The sequence below is a fragment of the Rhododendron vialii genome, chromosome 7a (genome assembly GCF_030253575.1).
Source record: "Rhododendron vialii isolate Sample 1 chromosome 7a, ASM3025357v1".
NCBI classification, from domain to species: domain Eukaryota; kingdom Viridiplantae; phylum Streptophyta; class Magnoliopsida; order Ericales; family Ericaceae; genus Rhododendron; species Rhododendron vialii.
In genome coordinates this window covers 15400936-15421296 of record NC_080563.1, presented here as the reverse complement: position 1 = coordinate 15421296, position 20361 = coordinate 15400936, and the positions used below count along the sequence as shown (strand labels likewise).

Sequence of the window (20361 nt, the reverse complement as noted above, 5' to 3'; positions counted from 1 at the left end):
GTTTAAAAAAAAAAACAGGCACAACAAAGTGGAACGAAAAGAGTAGTATATAATAGCAAAAGTCGACAGTGTTAGAGGGGTGGTGCCGTGGGGGTGATGTTATCTTTTGAGAGAGAGAGAGAGAGAACTGTTGATGGCCTAAGACTTGTTCCTCTCCGTAGTTTTTAATTGGATTTTGTTTCTCTCACTCATATACAATTCGACAAGGATTTGGCGAAAGTCGGTATTTTTATAATCAATGGGGTATCATATAGACCGTCACTTCTAAGTGCAAAAGAAAATTAGATACTAATCATTTAATGATTTTAAAGATTGGAATGAAATTTTCTTAATATGTTTGTCATACTGTTTTGTCGCGTCACCGAATATCTATAAAAAGAAATTTAATTGAAATAGTAAACCGGACTTTAACATTATTAAATTCCAACCTATGAAGCAAGGAATATAATCTGCTGCCGGACAAATTAGTTAAGTATGATTTTGTTTGGGTTTAAATTAAAAGGGTACCTAATTAAATAATTGAAAGCTTGTTTCGTAGCATAACTTTTAGAATTAAAAAAACATCCTAGATTACGCTATTCAAAAATTAATGTTATCATTACTGTGGTATAATAAGTATGCGGTATTATTGACCGAACGAATGTCGTGCGACAGCACTCAATTCAAAATAAAAAAATTTATAGTCGTTACTCATACGTTAAACTTTTGACTTGTTCCTTTACCGCGATATTTTGTGAATTGTTATCAGAGGTGGATGCAACAAGGGACCAGGAATTCTTAACTTCGTAAATTTTTTTTGGATAACTATGATAGCATTCCCATTTTTCTATGTTGTCTTTTCTTTATCTCCAAGGATGGGACCAAGGGAGTCTAGTGGTGGCGGCCGACAAAAATTTTAGAAAACGCAATTATTACATGTGAAAAAAAAATTTATCCCCAACTTATATAATCTCGCCACTACTAGATTTTTTTCCTTATTTTTTATTATATACTAGTCATAAATCTTCTAATTTTTTTTCAAGAAAGGAGACCCAAAAAAGTATCTAAATTCATTGGGTCAAAGTGAAATAATATAAATGATGATGTGTAATTAAGAGAAAAAAACTACACATTAATTCTAACCCTAAAATAACTTAACCTAAAAAATCAAAAAAAAAAAAATTATAATGCCATTCCCAAAAGGGAGTGTGGTTATCAATTTGGGAAATTATAGGGATCTGGGAAGTGACATTATCTTCATGCATACTGATGCTCTGGACTATCAATGAAGGAAACATGATAATGTGCACATAAATTGAATTGGGTTTCTAGGCCTGCCCTCTCTGATGCCATTTGGCTTTGATTTGGGGGCATGGTTACGCAGTAAAACACGTATATAGGGGCTACTATTTAAGTAGTATTCTGAGATCAACCACTTTGTACATATTGCCAAAAATTAGGTCTGTCTTCAATCCTCTCTCGCTCATACCCCTAATGATTGGGGACTATATGGGTTCTGTTGTTGTTGTTGTCTTCAATCCTCCCTCACTCATACCCCTAATGATTGGGGACTATATGGGTTCTATTGTTGTTGTTGTTGGAGTGGCATTATCGATGCCCAAAATTAAAATTAGTCTTTTTTTATACTCCATGTGCAAATGAAAAACATCATTTACTATAGTTTTTATAATGTTATTTTAATTTTTTATGGAACCGATGACCATATATTAATATTATAATACATCTTTTTATTTTTTTAGTATACATTTTGCTATTGCTAAGATAAAATCCTGGTTCCGTCCCTATCTATCCCCATTTAAAAGCTATGCTAGTACCCCAATATTTTAAATTGACGAAACTATCCATATGAACTTGAAACTCAAGGAAAGCATAGTTTGGTTTCTTAATTTTATGCGATACGTTTTTTGTTTTTTTTTTAATCAATGAAGCATTAGGCTTTTTGATCAATTTGTGTGTTTAATCTATAGGTTATGCTACAAGTCTACGATTGGGTTCCTCTTTTTTTTCGAGGAACAAGATCATTCCATATATATTTTTGAATGAGGGACATTAGAATAATTCCACTCACCCAAACACCTAGGCAATTGCCGACTAGATGAAGTATGAGTGGACCTTATAAACACAAACACACAATCCAAACCTCTGATGTGGGATTACCACACCAAAGGCTAGCCCATCGACACAGGCCCACAGATCATCCCATATATTATAGATAAGAAAAAACACAGAATAAAAAACGGACACTATTGGTTCGAAAATACAAAAAACAACAAAAAAAACAAAAACCAACAAACAAACAAAACAAAAGCCTTGGATTGGGTTCCTTTGATGGTTAAGGATTTTGACTAGTTCAAAAGCCTAGAATGCCTGTCCCAAATGGTACCGAAATGCATAAAATCTAGAGTTGCCGTTTGTTGCATGGGAGGATAAAAATGGAAGACATTTTTTGACGAGTACTTGTTTTTCCCATTTTTTTCCTGACCGGCTTTTGGACTTCTCCTTCTCCTTCTCCTTCTTTTGTTTTTAATCGTTGCCGGATTTTGGACTTAAAACAGTTGAACAGTAACTTGAACTTCACCCAAAAGACCGGCTTACATTTCTCAAACAAGTTTTCATAGAACATTGGCGGTAAGAAGTAAGAACGTGAAAAAATCTGCACTCATAAATAGAAACAACTTGGAAAAATTAAGATGTCTCGTTTGTTCGGTCATAAAATATTATGTCTTGTCGTGATGAATATTATATTATTTTATGATGAATGTTATAAGGGGATATTGCTTCGTATAGATATTTATTCCCAATGCAATCCCACAGTTATATTAGAGATTCGATCCAAACCTTGAAAATGACGGTGCACAATTCAAGTTGATTCTCTGTTTTTCTTGCCAAGAGGTAATGATGAATGTTGAATGGTTCGACATTATTGTCAAAGCATTTTTGCTCAAATCAGAAAATTCCAGGCTCGAAAATATTCCGTTGACTAAAATCAGAAAATTTCAGCTCCTTGTGTCAAGATGAATTGAAAAGTAGAACAACTTGCCCAAAAATTACAACGCGTTCATAAACCAATTCTTGAAAGTAAAGCCAAACAGATGCGGATTTTCAGATGAATTCCACCATATATAGGCTAATACAGCCATCTAAGAGGTATGTGTTGATCATCGGAACACAGCGTTTGATGATAGCTGGCCTAGACACCTTTAGTTATAAATATATATATATATATATATATATATTAAAAGTTACTTGTGCAAGCAAGAAATTATGAGCTGGGGGCTCAGCCAGATCAGATATTTTGGGTATCCAGCACCTCCCATCTTGAAAGTTAGGCAGTAGGGGAAAGACTATTGAATATGTTTATTATACCCTCTGTAAAATCATTTCCCCAGTATGGATGAATTATTTTCTTGTCACAGAAACAATACATTTATATGTACGCCAATAACGACAGAAAAACAAAAATGAGAAAAATGTAAAAGAAGATATATTGTCAATCAGAGCAAACAAAAATGAGATGGTTACTGCTAATTAGTTCTGTTGCTGTTGCAAGCTGATTAACTTGAAGTAAGCCCCATCTCTGTCCTCAACAAGAGTAGAGTGAGTCCCTTGCTCTATAATCTTTCCGTCTTGTATAACCGATATCTGGTCTGCGTTTTTAATGGTTGAAAGCCTATGAGCCACCACGACCGTGGTTCGGTTCATCATCAACCGGTCCAACGCTTGTTGCACCACTCGCTCTGATTCCACATCCAAAGCACTTGTGGCCTCATCTAGTAGCAAGATCGCAGGATTTTTTAGAACAGCCCGTGCAATGGCCACTCTTTGTTTCTGCCCACCGGATAGTTGCACTCCCCTCTCTCCGACTTTGGTGGAGTAGCCCTCTGGGAGGGCACTTATGAAACTATGGGCGTTTGCAAGTTTGGCTGCTTCGATTACTTCTCCTTCCGAGGCCCCTTCTTTACCGTAAAGGATGTTTTCAAAAATTGATGCGGCAAAGAGAGCCGGTTCCTGTTGGACTATGCCAATGTGAGTCCGGAGAGATTTGAGCTTGAGTTTCTTGACATCTTTCCCTGCAAGAGTTTGAAAGAACTTTTTTAAGGGCAAACTAATTGTTGGGTTTGTGAGGCCTAAAATGTATTTCGGTGATTTTTTAATGTAAACCCATCATATCTAGTTTTCGCTTCCTTCGATGATATAGAGCAAACTGTCGTGAGCCCATGGGTATAGGCAATCTTGACGAACCACATATTTATGCGCAGTGCTTTGTTTGTATGATTGATTGCGTCTTCGTTCTATTGTGTGAAATAACATGGGCAGTGAAATTCATCAAAGGGATACTCACCGTCAATCATCACGTTCCCAGCTGTTGGATCATAAAATCGTAGGATAATTGCGAGCACCGAACTTTTACCAGAACCGCTCTGCCCCACCAATGCCATGCTCTGGCCTGCACGAACTCTTAGATCAAAGCCCTTGAAAATCAGTACATCTGGCCTTGATGGGTAGCTAAATTGGACACCCCTTAGCTCAATTGTACCTTCGACCTTTGTTAGCTCTTCTCCGATGTCACCAATTACCTCAGTCTCCCGGTCAAGCACTTCAAAGACCGATGCTACCATTTGGTTCCCTTTTAGAAGGTCAGGTGCCATTGCCAAAGTCTCACCCATGGCTAATGCCGTCACAATTAAAACCATAAATGCTTTCATGATAGATTTAAAGCTAGAAATCTCCTTCCCCATCAAAACAGAACCATACCTGCAACATATAACAAGACCGGCAATTAAAATTCCTTTTTAAGTGCTACACTAAGCAAGTTACAAGAAAGCTTACTCAAAAGAGTCGCACAGATAAGGAGTTTCATGGATTTAGTTTATAAGTACATAAAAGAGGACATATGCCACATCTGTTGATCATAGGTATATGATATCAAACTCCAACCCTACGTTGACTCATACATAGACTGGGCCACCGATACCAGCTCCGGGTATGGGTCTAAGTGATAGATTCATATAATTCATGCTTTAACTGAAACGCAAACTGAAACAGGAAACGCGCAAAAGAAAACCACGATTGGAATGGGCATAGGAAGATGTATTGATGTACCAGATCGGTTAATGCTCCTAGGTTGATGCGATGTATTCCACCAGTTGACTTGACTGAAGACTTTATTATTGGTAGTTCAAGAGCTATATAGGCCGGATACTAGCTCTGTTATAGTTGCTTTCCTATGTTGCGTGAATATTTACTCATTTATCATTCATGTATTTGACAAGTTAAATGGTGTCTACAAGGTGACACACAATTTCAAATTAAGATGAGCTTTTTATGCACAATGAAAAGGTGCTACGTGTTCAACATGGGTTCTCACAGATATTTTTCGTGCCAAAGGTAACGAAGACGATGCTGAAATCACATACCATAAAGCAAGGCCATAGGATGAGAAGATGAAGAATTGAGAGACTCCATAGAATATACCAGCAATCTGTCCGCGAGTTAATGACTTTCTTGAAGGCTCAACAAGTTCTTGAGCATATAGATCCAGAACCTTCTCTTCAGAGCAGAATGCAGCCACCGTGCGGATGTTACTCACCGACTCACTAGCTAGCATGTTAGCTTTTAGATAGGCTTTGCTCAAGTTGCCACCATACCCTTTCATAAACATTTTCTGAAACAAAATGAAAAAAAAAACTAGTGAAAATAAAAACATCAATCTCACTCCACAAATCGAAATTGGAAGGAGTAGAAAACCTCGCTGAGGTGACCGCTAATGATTAAGGGATACATGGCCATGACAACAAGCGCAAGCCTCCAATTCAAGATGAAGGCAATGATGAATGAGGTAACAATCAAACCAAGATTTTGTATGAGAACTGTAGAGCGGTCAACAACTACGTTTCGCAACAAAGTTGCATCACCCTCTAACCGCGATGCAAGCATGGAACTTGTGTTGTTTATGTCATCAAACCATCCAATCTCGTTTTTCAAAATGGCTGCAAACAGTTACAGAAGGAAACTTTAGCCAAAAACGAATGAAAGAAAATAGAAAAGAAAAGAAACCCTTCGACATGAACATAAGTTTGTGTTTTGGTTCCCATTACCTCAAAAGGCAACAAGAAAAAAAAAAAAAAAGAATGTTGCACAAAACTAATTTTGAACATTGGAACAACTTTAGCTCTTTTGAGTTCTGGAAAATAAATGCCCTTGCGACAAACTATATACCAGGCATAGCAAATCATACTCTTGCTGTCCCATATCGTTCAAAACTCAAAAGAAGCAATGAGATATTTTCATTGGTGAAAGAAATTTGATAGACACAACTGTCATAAATGGACAAACAAAAGGGATGGAAGGATACCTTCATAAGAACTTTTTTACAAAGAGAACATTTGCGATCTATGTTACATAGTTTCCGGTACCTGTCACGGGTCGGGGTCGTCTAATTTCTATCTAAGGACATGGCGGACCAAACCAGAACATTCATGTTCCTTAACATACTATTTGTTCTTGCATGTTCCTTAATACACTATTTGTTTTAGCATGTAGGATAATGGTATTTCATAGGTACCTTTGGGCATTTCATGCATAATATAAGATCTCTATGCATAGTGTTCACATTAACAAATTGGGAGGTGAATTTCCAACAAACTAAACATGTCAAACACACATCCCTTACCCTTATCCAATTAAGTAGAAGAGTTCATGGAACATAGATGGGGATACAAGGAGTAAAGAAGGGAAGTTGACTTGTTTTTTACCAGAAAACATCATTTCTCGCACGCGAAGAGTAAGCCGCTCTCCCATGATTCCAAACGAGAGATGTGTGATGACATGAACAATGACAGTTATAGCAGCACCTCCACAGAAGAGAAGTGAGATCTTCTTGACTTCACGAGATGTTGTTTCCCAGTCCATGTAGTAAGATACAAGAGCCTGAGTGACACCAAGAGCAAAAAGAGGCATTTGGGCTCCTGCAATAAGTGCACAAATTGTGCCGGCAACCCCGTAAATCCATTCGGGACCCAACATGGAGTACAATCTTCCACTGGACACATGGGGTGGCGTAATAGTCTTGGTCCCATCAGTTCCAATTTGAACAACTGATGCCTTATCAGAGTGAAAACTTGCACCGTGGCTTGTCCGGGACAATTGATGGGAATACTTTGTGCTGCGAAAATTATCAAAAGAGAGGAGAAAGCAAGATGTTGATACGTATTAGTCTATTTCAAGATTTGTGGCAAGATGAGTTTATGTGGATTAGACTCATTAGAGGTGTCATTGAAAGAAATCAAACACTCAGAAGAAAATGCAATCCCTTGGAGGAAGATTAGAATAGTTTTATATAATTGTGGTGCTGATGTTGCTATTCATGCTAAAGCAATATTATGAGATGCATGCAGAGGCAACCAAAATATTAGCTCGCTTTAAGGCTTTGTGGAAACAAATAAAGAAGCTTCTTCACTTCATTATCTTATTATATTTTTTCGTTCACCTTCCTCCATTTTTGCTACCAAACCCTCAACAAATTCCTTAATCCAAATGCAACCTAAATATAGATCGAAGATAAGGAAAGTAAGCAATATTTCATTTTCTCAATTGTTAAGAAATATAGGGAAAATAAGAAAGGGTACTATCACGCATGAAGCACCGACACTTCTAGAGGCCAGCGTGCTCGCGTGTCCAACACAGGGACACGCGGGGGACATGGCAAAATACGTATGGGAAACGTAACGTGGCGGGGATACGGGAGGAATACAACGGGGACACGGGAGGCATAAAGTGGGGGACACAACAAAATATGAATAGGAGACAACACAGCAGGGACACACGGTGGGGACATGGGAGGGACACAGCGGAGACACGACAAAATACGTATGGGACACGACATAGGAGGGACACAGCGGGGACACGTAAAGGGACATGGCAGGGGTTAAATATGCAATTTTTTAAGTTTTTGGGGGGTAAATGTGTATTAATTCAAATAATTTGGATTAAAAGTGTAATATGATGTATATATGATGAACAGAACACCAATCCAGTCACCAATCCAGTATAATTGTTAAAATATATTGAAGCTTCATGATTATGCACCTAACTATATTTCCACTGGTATAAAACAAATGCTATTTATTTATATATATTTGGTCCTATCCCTTGCCGTGTCTATGTCCCCAGTTTTTAAGAAATCCCATGTCCATGCTACATAGACTGTAAGTATACTATCGTCTGATGTTGCAAAAAAAGTACTGCATCTGTCAAACGGAGCAGAAATCCAACCTCAAAGCATTGTTTTATTTTTCCTCGCAAGTCAGCCCCTAAGCTTCGATTGCTGCAATCATGTTAAGCATCCAAATCTAACTTCTAAAGAATCTATATATTGCGAAATTTAGGGTACCTAAGTTCTCGTCCCAAGGTAGGTCCTCGTGAAGGGACCCAATGCACGGAAGCTGCTTCTTGGAGTTGAACAAGCGATGCATAAGCACTGTTTGGTTGTGAGATGAGCTCATCATGACTTCCAGTTTCCACAATTTTACCGCTTTGGACAACAGCTATCACATCTGCATTTCTAATGGTAGAAAGCCGGTGGGCCACAACTACTGTTGTCCGTCCCACCATCACTCGATCAAGTGCTTCCTGTACACTCTTCTCAGACTCCGCATCAAGTGCACTTGTAGCTTCATCCAGCAGAAGTATTGAGGGGTTCTTTACTATTGCACGTGATATTGCAATTCTCTGCTTCTGTCCACCTGATAACTGTACTCCCCTTTCACCCACCTGCAAATGGCATACTATTAATTTTCCTTGAACAATAACTATGCCCTCCTCATCCTCTCTTAAATTGTGTCAGAATTATTTTATTTATGAAGGAACTTCAAAAGGAAAGAGAAGGCCAGGGATTATTAGAGCTAGTTTCTTTCCACTTTTCCGTTCACTTTTAATGTCCCACCCAAACCCAAGTTCAGCATCGGAGATAAAGAATCATACCGTTCTAACTTGCATTGTCAATATTCAAAATTAAAACCATGAGTTGATGCTAGCATCTACATCACAGTTTTCTACGTACTGAACAGTTATATATATGGAAGAGAAATGCATGAGTTACAAAGTGGTAGCAAAGAAACAGTAAAAATCTCTTTGAACCAAACTCCTCTTCCTGTATTCTGCCTTTCGGCTTTCCTTTTACGCTTCATTTGGTTCCAACAAGACCGACCAAAAGAAATTAACTTCTTCCACTGTAAACTTTCTTATTGGTCGATTGATTAAAATTTCTGGCATTTTCATGAATCATCTTGGAACCCACGTAAGGTTAGAACAATAACAGAAACAACCATGAAGTGTGCTGCCCCATAAATGGGCAAGTATATAATCTTTCCGTTCGTTATACCTGAGTTTCAAATCTATCGGAAAGGTTGCTGATGAAACCGATAGCCTCAGAAAGTTTTGCAGCACGTGTAATCTCTTCAAGGGTGGCATCATTTTTCCCGTAGAGAATGTTTTCCCTAATGGTAGTAGCAAAAAGCGCAGGCTCTTGATTTACCAGCCCAATCTGTTTTCTTAGCCATTTGATGTCAAGCTGCCAAATATCAGTTCCATCCAGTAGTATTTGTCCAGAGAGGGGCTCATAGAATCGCTCAATCAAAGATACAGCTGTGCTCTTTCCGGACCCACTTCCTCCCACAAGGGCTACAACCTTCCCAGCAGGTATGTCAAGACGGAGCTTATTAAATATTATGACATCAGGTCGAGATGGGTAGCTGAAACATACGTCATTGAATTGGATACGGCCTTCGATTTTGTCTAGTTTCCTTCCATTTTTTGAGCTGGTTTTGCTTATTGTATTTCTCTCTATCATCTCAAATATGGGAAAAGCAGCCGTCTTTGCTCTGATAAATGCTGAGATGTCTGGTGCAGCCTGTCCCAGTGACCTGTGTTAATTATGGAAGAGATCATAATTGAGAGGTTAAGTTGCTTCCTGATTATTGACATGTGGAATACAAGTTAAGCATGCAATTAATGATACTACCACCACTATGATTATGAGATGTTGGATGTTCTTCAATCTTCACAATCCGCAAGCATTCGTATTGTATTTTTTCTATTAGAGATAATAGAATACAACGCAATCTATCAATGAAGAAGAGAGCCTTGGTGTGTTCGTAATAGGAGGGAACTGTGTTAATTCATTTGTGATGTTCTTGTTATTAGTACTCTCCTTCCCATGTTTCTCTATTCGACATCTAGCAAGTCCATTGTCAAAAATAAAATAAAAAATCAGTATTAATTTCACCATCCAAAGTGGTAGCAATAGTAATAGCTATAACTACATGAAAAGCATAGTGAACTTGCTTCCGGTTCCATGTTGAATATGAGATAAAAATTCATGTTGTGCAAACCTTCTTCATATGTTATGACATGGTTCTTTATGTTTGAAAAAAAGCAGTAGCATGATAAACAGGTCAAAATCTGATTGCTAAAACAATTGTTAGAACTGGAACACTCATTATACACTATTGACTTGGCAATTCTACATTTCTACAAACATAAAGTATCCACCTAACAGTAATAGACGAATCTCATATCAAATGCTGCAACACAAACCAAATTCTTATGTTGCCTTCCTATTTCCACCAATGAATCTATGGAATCATCCAGGTTTCATCACCATGTAATTAACATTGGAAATTTCATTTTCTGCGACAGTCAAAAAGTGGATGAACTTAGAAAGAAGAGTAAAAGACTTACAATCCGGAGATGACAACATTGAGCATGGTAGTGAAAGCATCTCCTCCATTTGCAATGTTCTTATGAACAACAATGCTAGTATACCAAACAAGCAATGACCATGAAAGAAAAAGAACACAGTGCAAGGTGCCCAATCCCAGACCTTTGGCAAGACCGGCTTTCTTCCCATACTGGTAAGTGCTTAAAAGTGCTGTTCTATATGATCTTAGTGCCCTTTCCTCTCCTGCAAATGCTTGAACTGTTCTGACATTTCCAATTACCTGAGAATTTGCATAAAATTAGAAGAAAGAGAGATAGGAAGACAATGCATGCTCCTTAGTAGTAGGAACCTCCTTCCAAGGTGGTCTCAGAACCTCGCTCCCATATTCCCAAGTCAGACTCTCTTATGAAACTCGCTCCCATCGAGGAAGGCCAACCAGTATAGGACCTCTTAAGCATATAAATATCAAAGGAAACAAAAGTAAAAGATACCAAGCAAGTGAACATGAAGTGAAAGATACTTGAAAACGTTAACTCAAATTTGCACAAGTTTACTCTACAGCTAAGCCCTTGGGCCACCCACTCGAGGGTTTTGCCCGATCGTTAACTTTAGCGCCCTGGTATTGGTCGAGGTGCGAGCAGGGACGGCGACACTAGTAAACCCTGGACTCAAAAAATGTAATAAAATTTTGCAATTTTTTACATATAACTTCTTCTTCTCTTTATCATCGACTCTAAATTATTCATACGTAGCCAAAGTCAATGAAAATTCACTTAAATTTGTTTGTCAGTAGATGATATATCTCAACAAAACAAAATAAACTAGCCTAATAACTTTCAACTGAGTAAATACTTTATAATATATAGAGCTTTTTATATAAGAGAAATACAATCACTGCATTCTTATCACTTTAATTGTTCGTTTATCCTCCAATCATTACCTTGTATTACTTTGTGAGTAATACACTAATACTAATAAATATGAAGGGTAAGAGAGAAAATTCATTTACAATTGCCCATTTCCCATTTGGTTTTGAAGTGGGACAATGTTTTTGGGACAGGAAAAAGAGCTAACTGGAACAAAAAAGGGACGGAGATAGTAAAATTTCTTTATGTTTTTGTCAGAACAAAAATTCTAGACCTGCCCCTGGGTGCGCGAAAATTCTCGATCCGCCCTGGGTGCGCGCAAGCTGGCCCGAACATCATGTTATAAAAATATATATTTACAACTAAGCACATACATGTATTTGGAGTGAGAGAGAAGGTATATAAGTACCTCTTCGGCAATTTCACCGGCCTTGACATAGGATTTGCGGACTCTGGCAACTAGACCAGTGACTACAAAAGCATAAACGCCACCAGCAAGGGCGATCAAGGGGACAATAGAGAGAGTGACAAGAGTGATTTGCCAAACCCTAAAGAAGCCGATTGAGAAGCCAGCTATGAACCTGCTGATGTAGTGCATAAAGTTCCCCACCTGCCATCAAAACCCAAAGTCTCCATTCAAACTCAAATCAAACGCATTTCAGAGATTCATTTTACACATTTCTCTTCTTGAGGAAGGGAGATTCATTTTATAGCGTGAATCTGCTGATGGTAGTGCTATAGATCCATTTTTAGGTCCCTCCCAGACTCATCTTTGATCATTCGGATCGATGGTTCACTTCCACACCTCGTCGATAACTCTTTTCATGCCAAATACTAGTGTATCCTGGTTACTTATCGGATAACATTGGCCGGAGCTAGGAATCGGAATCGGAATCGGAATCGATATCGAAGGGGGCCGAATTATGAAAGAGATTTATGTTATGATGATTTTTTTTAAAAATAAATCGCGAGTTTGAGTTTTTATGAAACATTTTTTTATAATAATTAATCTTGAGTAAATTTTTTTTTTCAAACGGAAATACTTTTAATCTTGGGCATTACTATGGTATCGTTCAACGACACGCGGTATCATTATTGCATATTATTATTATTAATTAATCATAATTTAATATGCTAACAATGAAAATTGTTCTTATTGTTTACTTACGGTTGAAATTTCATACTTTCAAATATCATCTACAACAATTATGAAAATCATATTAAGAAGGGTTAATTTTAGAAATAGTCCCTCTAGTTTGCATACAATTTCAATTTCGTCCATCTAGTATTAATTGTGTCATTTTTAACCCTATAGTTTATATTTTGTCTCAATTTGGTCCCTCTCACTGACGGTGTTATTAGAACTAATGGAACTCTAGGGTAAAATTGACATTTCACTCGTAGAGGGACGAAATTGAGACAAAATGCAAATTAGAGTGACTGTTTTAAAAATTTTACATTTTATTTTTGATTTTGCAAAGACAAACTCATACCTAATATCTTTCTCACATTAATTATTTTTCTTTGATTGAATAATCAAAATATATTTGGAAAAATAAAAAATATTATTTTAGAATATAATACAGATAATATTATGAAATTTGAAAAGAATACCTTAGTTCAATAACTTTGCATTGGATTTTTTCGTTCAATGGATTTATCTTGATTTTTACAATCCCATTATGTTCTTTTTTACGCTATTAGAAAAAAGAAAAATGTTTCGCAAAAAAATGTTTCATCACAACTTTTTCCTTATTCACCAAAAAAAAAAAAATCTTTATTTTCGCTATTAGAAAGAAAGAAAAATGTTTCATATAGAGATTAACAAAGTATTTCATAACAACCTTTTTTTTTTTGTAATCGCATAGAAAAGAACATATATAACGGGATTATAAAAATTAAGATAAATCCATTGGAAAAAAATCAATGCAAAGATATTTAACTAAGGGATGCTTATCAAATTTGATAATATTATCTATAATATATTTGAAAATAAATTTTTTAATTTCCTCAATACATTTTGATTATTCAATCAGAGAAAGATTTTAGGTGTGAGTTTGTCGTTGCAAAATAAAAAAACCTCTTGCTTGTATTTTGTCTCAATTTCGTCCCTCTAAGAGTGAAATGTCAAATTTACCCACGAGTTCCATTAGTTTTAATTACGCTGTCAGTTAGAGGGACGAAATTGAGACAAAATATAAACTATAGGATTAAAAATGACACAATTAATACTATAGGGATGAAATTGAGATTGCACGGAAACTAGAGGGACTATTTCTAAAATTAACCCTATTAAGAAATAAAAAATTCGGTGGGACCGGGGCCTCCTCCAACCCCACAATAGCTCCATCTCTATCGGATATTATTTGACTTGTTTTCGTGCACATTTATCTTGAAAAAAACAAGCTTTAAAACATTTATTTGCCACTTTTTTCACACTTATATATTGCAACACTGGATTGAAATGTGATTTTTTGCATTACCAATGTGCTTAATCTCAAATAAGGTCTAAGAGATAAATGATCTTGATCATCAAAATATATCCAGGACGGGTTCGAAAATGGGCCGGTCTAAACTATGCAAAGGATTCAAGTCCTATCAGAATTAGTTCAAGTGTACCTAATAATAAAATCTTGATTTGAAAAATTTATTAGTTTTCGAGTCAATCACAAACTGGTTTGATTGAGCACTCGTTTGATTCTTCTTTAGGCTAGGTCTATGATAATTTATTAATATTGTGTTTTTATCCATTTGGAACTGCTTAAGTTTTTCGTTTTTTTAGATTTTTTGATATAGTTTTACTTTTTCGATTTGTTTGGACATGAGAAACAAGAAACAAAAATACCGACAAAAGTCAAATAGAAAATTTTAAATTCTTTCTTTCTATATTTCTCAATTTTTTTGGTATCTTAATTTTTCGATTATACTAGTCAAGAAATACTAGAAACTAAAAAGATCCAAAAAATTGACAATTTAGAGATTCAAACACAGTATTGATAAAAACAATGAAGAATTTAAACTTAACATATCTCCAAGCTTAAAAACCTAACGAGTGTCAAAATAAAACATAACTTGGCTTGTCTAAAAATTAAGATTTTTATCTAAAAATTAGGTAAATTTATTTCGATTAGGCTTTTAATAATTGAACATGAGGCAAAACCCAAATCTCTTTTTCTTGGTAACAAAAAGGACATGGGATCTCCATGGGCTTCCGTGGCCCACCCTTTTTGTCCAAAAAAATTATTAAAATAGAGAGAGGGAGATCACAGTGTCACAGATACTATATATGAAGACTTTTGTTTTTTTAAATTTTGTACACTTAAGACTTCTTCTTTTTTCCCCAAAGTTGAGAGATAGTATTCATCTAAAGATCACCATAGGAAAAGGTTGAAAGTCTACAAATCGGACACTCTAACAAAAAAAGTATATAAGTGCATAAATGCGTCACCCTACAAAATGAGAAGAAACCCCTCAAAGGAAGACAACCCCGGAGGACAAAACCCTACGAGGGAGGACAAACCCCCCAAAAGAGGACATTATTAAAACAAATAACAAAATAAAAGAAATAAAATTCCAACTGCTTATTAAAACAAAATGGGATGTTATCAAAACAAATACGAGTAACACTTAAGACATATGCTTACAAAATGGGTTCAACATGGGGTGTTATCTGTCATTGTTGGGGCATTGAATTTTTCTCTTCTGTTGCATCTACCCAATGGGATGTATGTGCATTTTTTTAAGAGCTAATTAAATTCCAACTGCCCATACCAAATACTGGTACTATCTTTTTTTAATAAGTTTTGTTGCTTAATCAACCGATCTATTAATGCGGTGATAAAGACAACATAAAGAACAAAAAATTTCCCCAATTTTAATATGGGACCACGGCTAACGAAATAGTGATAGTGGTTTTTTATAATCTGTATTTTTAACTTAGCCCCAACACTTAATTTTGAAGAGAAGAAAATAGGGGAGTAATTTTCACACTACACTTTTTACAATTCACACTCCATTTTTTTTTATCAGCATGAATTTATCATGTTATCCTTTTTTCAATATATTTTTTCACACATTCAAGAACAATATTGTAAATTCACGAGAATAAATTGAAAAAAAGAGACGAATCATTAATAAAAGGGGAGTGTAAAGAATTTCGGGAAAAAAAAATGTGGGTGATTTTTTATTTTTTATTTTTTCTGTACTTGGCTCCAAATCACTCCACAGAAAGGCTAGCTTTGTCAGAAAAATCCCCCAACAGGATTCCCTTTCTATCATGTGCAAAAGACAAAAGTAAACCATTTATGCTAAAACCACGAACACTTTTACACACGAATGCGCGCACAAATTCACTCATATTTACATGTGTTTGTAATTTTAGATTATTTTAATGAAAGTCAAGATATTCTTTTCACAGAAAATTTATCTTCAAAACTTTTAAATGTTTTCAACATTCATGTTTTTTCTCATCTTTAGTAAATTTTTATTAAATCTTTTATTTATGTTTTACTTTTTGGATGCATGCACATAACGTACCTCTATTCACAAAATAAATTTTTTATTAAAATGTTAATGATTTGACTAAAGACAAAAACTTACACAAACTTATACAACTTTTTAATATCTAAAAACTGCCAAACCAAACAAGATGATTGTATATATGAACGCAAAAGATTTCTTTCCGTGCCCAATTTCTTTCACACCCATTTAAAAAGACATAAATCATTCCTAAACAAAAAGTATATGACCACAAACGCATTCACACAACTAAATACTCACAACACATGTGGTTGTAGCAAAATTGTTCCCTAAATGCCCTCATCTTCTTTCTACTTATCCTAAACTTAATTTTTCGTCTATATTTTCTTACAACCAATCACCATCCACCATCAACCACCACGATTGAATGGTTACAGCAAAACAAGTCTCTAAAGCACTAGACCTCAACAACATGCAGCCCTCTGGCATGAAATCCGACAGCCGAATTAATTTATCACTGGATGCATGTATCCTTTATTTAATTTGGTTGTTTGTTTGTCTTTATGTATCTATAATTTGTCTTTATTAATTTGTCTCTAATCGTATTAGTTGCATCCGGTAGGTTGTATTATTCAATCATTAATGAATTTCTACACTTTACAGATATACTCATTTATGAACTAATGGCACTAACTTTTAAAGAAAACCATATAAGGGGGGCACTAATAATTTTGGAAAACTTATTAAAGAAAGCACAATAGATGAGATGAAAAGAGGTGGAAAAGTACGTACACCATCAAAAAAATGGCATTTAATTATTGATGCACCTACTCTTTAATGATCAAGGCATTCCCCTTAAATATTAATGGAGAACTTCTTCTTCTTTTTTTTAAATCAGAACTAATGGAGAACCGAGAAAAATATACTCATTTCGTCCTTTAATAAACGTCTACCCTGCAAATCTAGACTTTTAAAAAGATACATTTTTTTGGTTAAAAAATTCAATTTTTTTCACAACTTGAAAGAACTCATATCTATTGATTAGTGAAAATAAATTGCAATTTTTAAACGAATAAAATGTACTGTATCATTTTAGAGACCTAGGTTTACGGTCCAGGCATTTATTTAGGGACGGAGGTAGTGATAATTACCTTCTCAGAAATAGCATCTTGAACTACAATAATGTCGCTAGTAATTGCAGAAATCACATCTCCGGTGGAACCCTCTGTGTCAAAATGACTAATGTCTTGATTCAACATTGATCTCAAATATGCCATCCTCATCTTCGCCGCCTGTCTTTCTCCCGTATGCATCCAACATGCCACCTCTTTTATACATACATATTCATGTACAACACATTTTGATTAGCAAAAAATAAGACAAATTAACAAGAAACGAAAAATTAACAGCTGTCATATAATGACCGTTTAAGCCCATTAATAGCTTTTGGTTTCAGATAATTATGTGAATCAAGAATAACTGCAGGGACTATCTAGATGACCTTCACATAACACATGTGATTGGTTTACAATAATGCTACGCACGTATGTACACAATTTTTTACCACAACCAAAATAAACGTATTTAATGTGGCTTACTATATATCTAGCTAATATATATATATATGATCCTTATACATGCATTACGCAGAAGCAACTAGTTCATACCTGTCCAAGATGAAAAGAGTATGACCACACTGAGATATACGAAATCCAAAGAGTACTGCAAAAAAAAAAAAAAAATGTTAAAGTGTATTGACCAACGTAAATTGTTACAAACAGAATATACATACAGACAAATATTACAGAGACTGAGGATTAGTTTGGATGGGGGTAGAAGTGACATTTCACATCTCTTGGCACAAAACGGAGCAAGTCATGAAATTGAGTCTAACTACTAATGGAGTATTACGTACCTTGGCAACGCTGTGAGAAGCTGCAGCCGGAAAGAGATAAGCCGTTCCCATGATGTTTATTAAGTTGCCGAAGAAAACAAAGAAAAACGGCACCGAAGCGCCGTGAATGCACGCGCCGACGGATCCAATGAACATTAGAACGCAATCGTAAGTGTCAGCGAACGCAAAGAGTTTCATAAACGCCACCCTTTTCGGCCTCTTATTCTCTCCGGTCTCTTCTTTTTCTTTTGTCGTTGTATCATTTTCGTCGGTTGCCTTTCCGTTTCCGGGAATGGGAGTCCCTTCCATGCTCATCTCTCTCTCTCTCTCTCTCTCTCTCTCTCTCTGTGTATGTCTATGTACGTTTGCGTGTGTATGTGTATCCGTGCACGGATGAGTGTGTGTGAATGAAGAGGACCTAGAAAATGAGATTGTGGGTTAATTTATAGAGAGAGAGAGAGAGAGAGAGAGAGAGAGAGAGAGAGAGAGAGAGAGAGAGAGAGAGTTGGTTAGATGTGTCATTAAGTGCAAAGCTTAACTATTACTATTGCAAAAAGTTGACGGTGTTAGGAGGGTGGCGGTGGTGGTATCTTGTGAGAGAGAGACGGCTGCAGTTATGATGTAACGAACCACCCTCACCGGCCCATAATATGATGTAACGACCACCCTCAACGGCCCATAATATGGCCTATTACTTGTGTCTCTCCGTTGTTTCAATTTCAATAAGATTTCGTTCACTCTCCCCCCTCTAGGACAAGGATGTTAGAGCCGGCGCCGAGCGGGCCAAGTGGGGGCGATCACAATGATTTTAAATTTTTCGGTGTCGGATGGGTACCACGTGGTATCCGCTTGGCGCATCTGGACCGTCCATTTCGGTTTTGAATTGCTCAGATTTAGAGAGAGAAAGAAGAAAGAGAGTGGTGAAGTGAGAGAAGAGGAGAGAAATGATTTCAATCTAAGTTATCCAACACACTTTTAGACAGCCCAGATGAATTGCTCGGACACCACATGGGAACAGCCACGTGGCACCACCCGATACCGGAAAATTTCTCAGCAACTCGAGTAGTATTTTTCTTAGTATTGTCAAACTATACAGTCCCACGTGCTATCTTTAGGTTTTTATAAACAACAAGCGGTTGGTTTACTAATCAATGCCTTAAACTTATGGGTCTGATGCCTCCTAAGTTTCGGTTTCGAAACCTTTTGAAGTGATGCAGACTCTTTTGGGGCTAGTGGATCCATACAAAAACTTAAGCACGAGGCATCACTATCATTATGTACTATTTAATTATAAAAATTAAAAAAAATGTAAGCACGAGCCATCACTATAGAGCAAGGCAATCTTTAGTCATTGATCAGTTTGTTTAGAGTGGCTTAGAATCGACACTTGTACAAGTTAACATATGTTATCATTATGCATTATTTGATCTCTTTTCATTTACTCAATCTATCCCAAATTGTTGGACTCCTACAAAATTAAGATGTGCAATTTTAAGATCAATATGAAATACTTCTGTGCATCATTTTTAAAATTTCTTTGCACCATATTAAAAGAGCTCTTGAAGTACTTTAATTTGGCGTAAAGAAACTTGAAAAATGATGCTTGGAAGTACTTTATTTTCCGAATCGAAAATTGCACAAATTTTCGTAGGGTTCAAACAATTTGGGACGGAAGGAGTAATATTTATTTTTTATTCCATCAACAAACACCACCATGCTAAGCTGCTATGGAGACAAACAATATTGCATTGACGCTAAACCTTACAAAAAGAAAATTTATCGGCTCTATGATGTAGGTAGGCAGTGGAATTTGTATTATATATAAGGGTTATGGGTATCGGGTTCGTTTATTCGGACGAATAAGTTGGTTAATTTTGGGTAGATAAGGAATAAAGGTGATAAGAGATGAATACATTATGAGGGCCGGGGATTGACTAAGATGAAGGATTAACTTGTACTTCATTTGAATAGTAATTGATATGGGTGGATAAGAGTAATAAGAGTGGATGATGTATAAATATACTTAATTGCCCTCATTAAATAATTGCATTAAAAATTTTAAAAATGTTTGAGGGTCAATTTGGTCTTTCTCTCCACCCATATAAGTTTATCCTAAAATGGGGCCGGAATTAGCTAAAGCCCCTCCAAGAACATAAGCTATATCCCCTCCCCCTTTCTTTCTCCCCCTAACAAACACCATCTCCCTTGTCCCTTTCCCTCCCTTAACACCCCAGCAAACAGGGTTAACGTTAGAAATTGAGACTGTGCTCATGGATTGAAATTTGCATGTGCCTTAATTGGATATTGTTTTCATAACGTGCATGCATAGCACGAATTATCTTCTTCACCTAAAAAAGAATATAGATGTGTATGCAATTATTTAATGAGGGCAATTAAGTATC

At 36.2% G+C, this 20361-nt stretch overlaps 1 protein-coding gene and 1 non-coding gene across 2 annotated transcripts; one reads left to right on the top strand and one right to left on the bottom strand.

The window, feature by feature from the left end:
* The first annotated feature begins 1262 nt into the window (after window positions 1-1262).
* Window positions 1263-1370, top strand: LOC131334932 (small nucleolar RNA snoR100). The gene has a single exon (XR_009202334.1). It is a non-coding gene; the product is annotated as a small nucleolar RNA snoR100 (small nucleolar RNA).
* Window positions 1371-3354: 1984 nt separating this feature from the next.
* On the bottom strand, window positions 3355-18369 carry LOC131333669 (ABC transporter B family member 2-like). The gene is made up of 12 exons (XM_058368306.1): window positions 17981-18369; window positions 17733-17787; window positions 17217-17392; window positions 11996-12196; window positions 10741-11000; window positions 9383-9923; window positions 8393-8772; window positions 6756-7165; window positions 5749-5990; window positions 5418-5665; window positions 4343-4755; window positions 3355-4070 (listed from the first exon to the last, which is right to left on the bottom strand). The coding sequence occupies exons 1-12, from the start codon at window positions 18272-18274 to the stop codon at window positions 3529-3531; spliced, it is 3762 nt and encodes a 1253-aa protein (XP_058224289.1). The 5' UTR covers window positions 18275-18369; the 3' UTR covers window positions 3355-3528.
* Between the last annotated feature and the right edge of the window lie 1992 nt (window positions 18370-20361).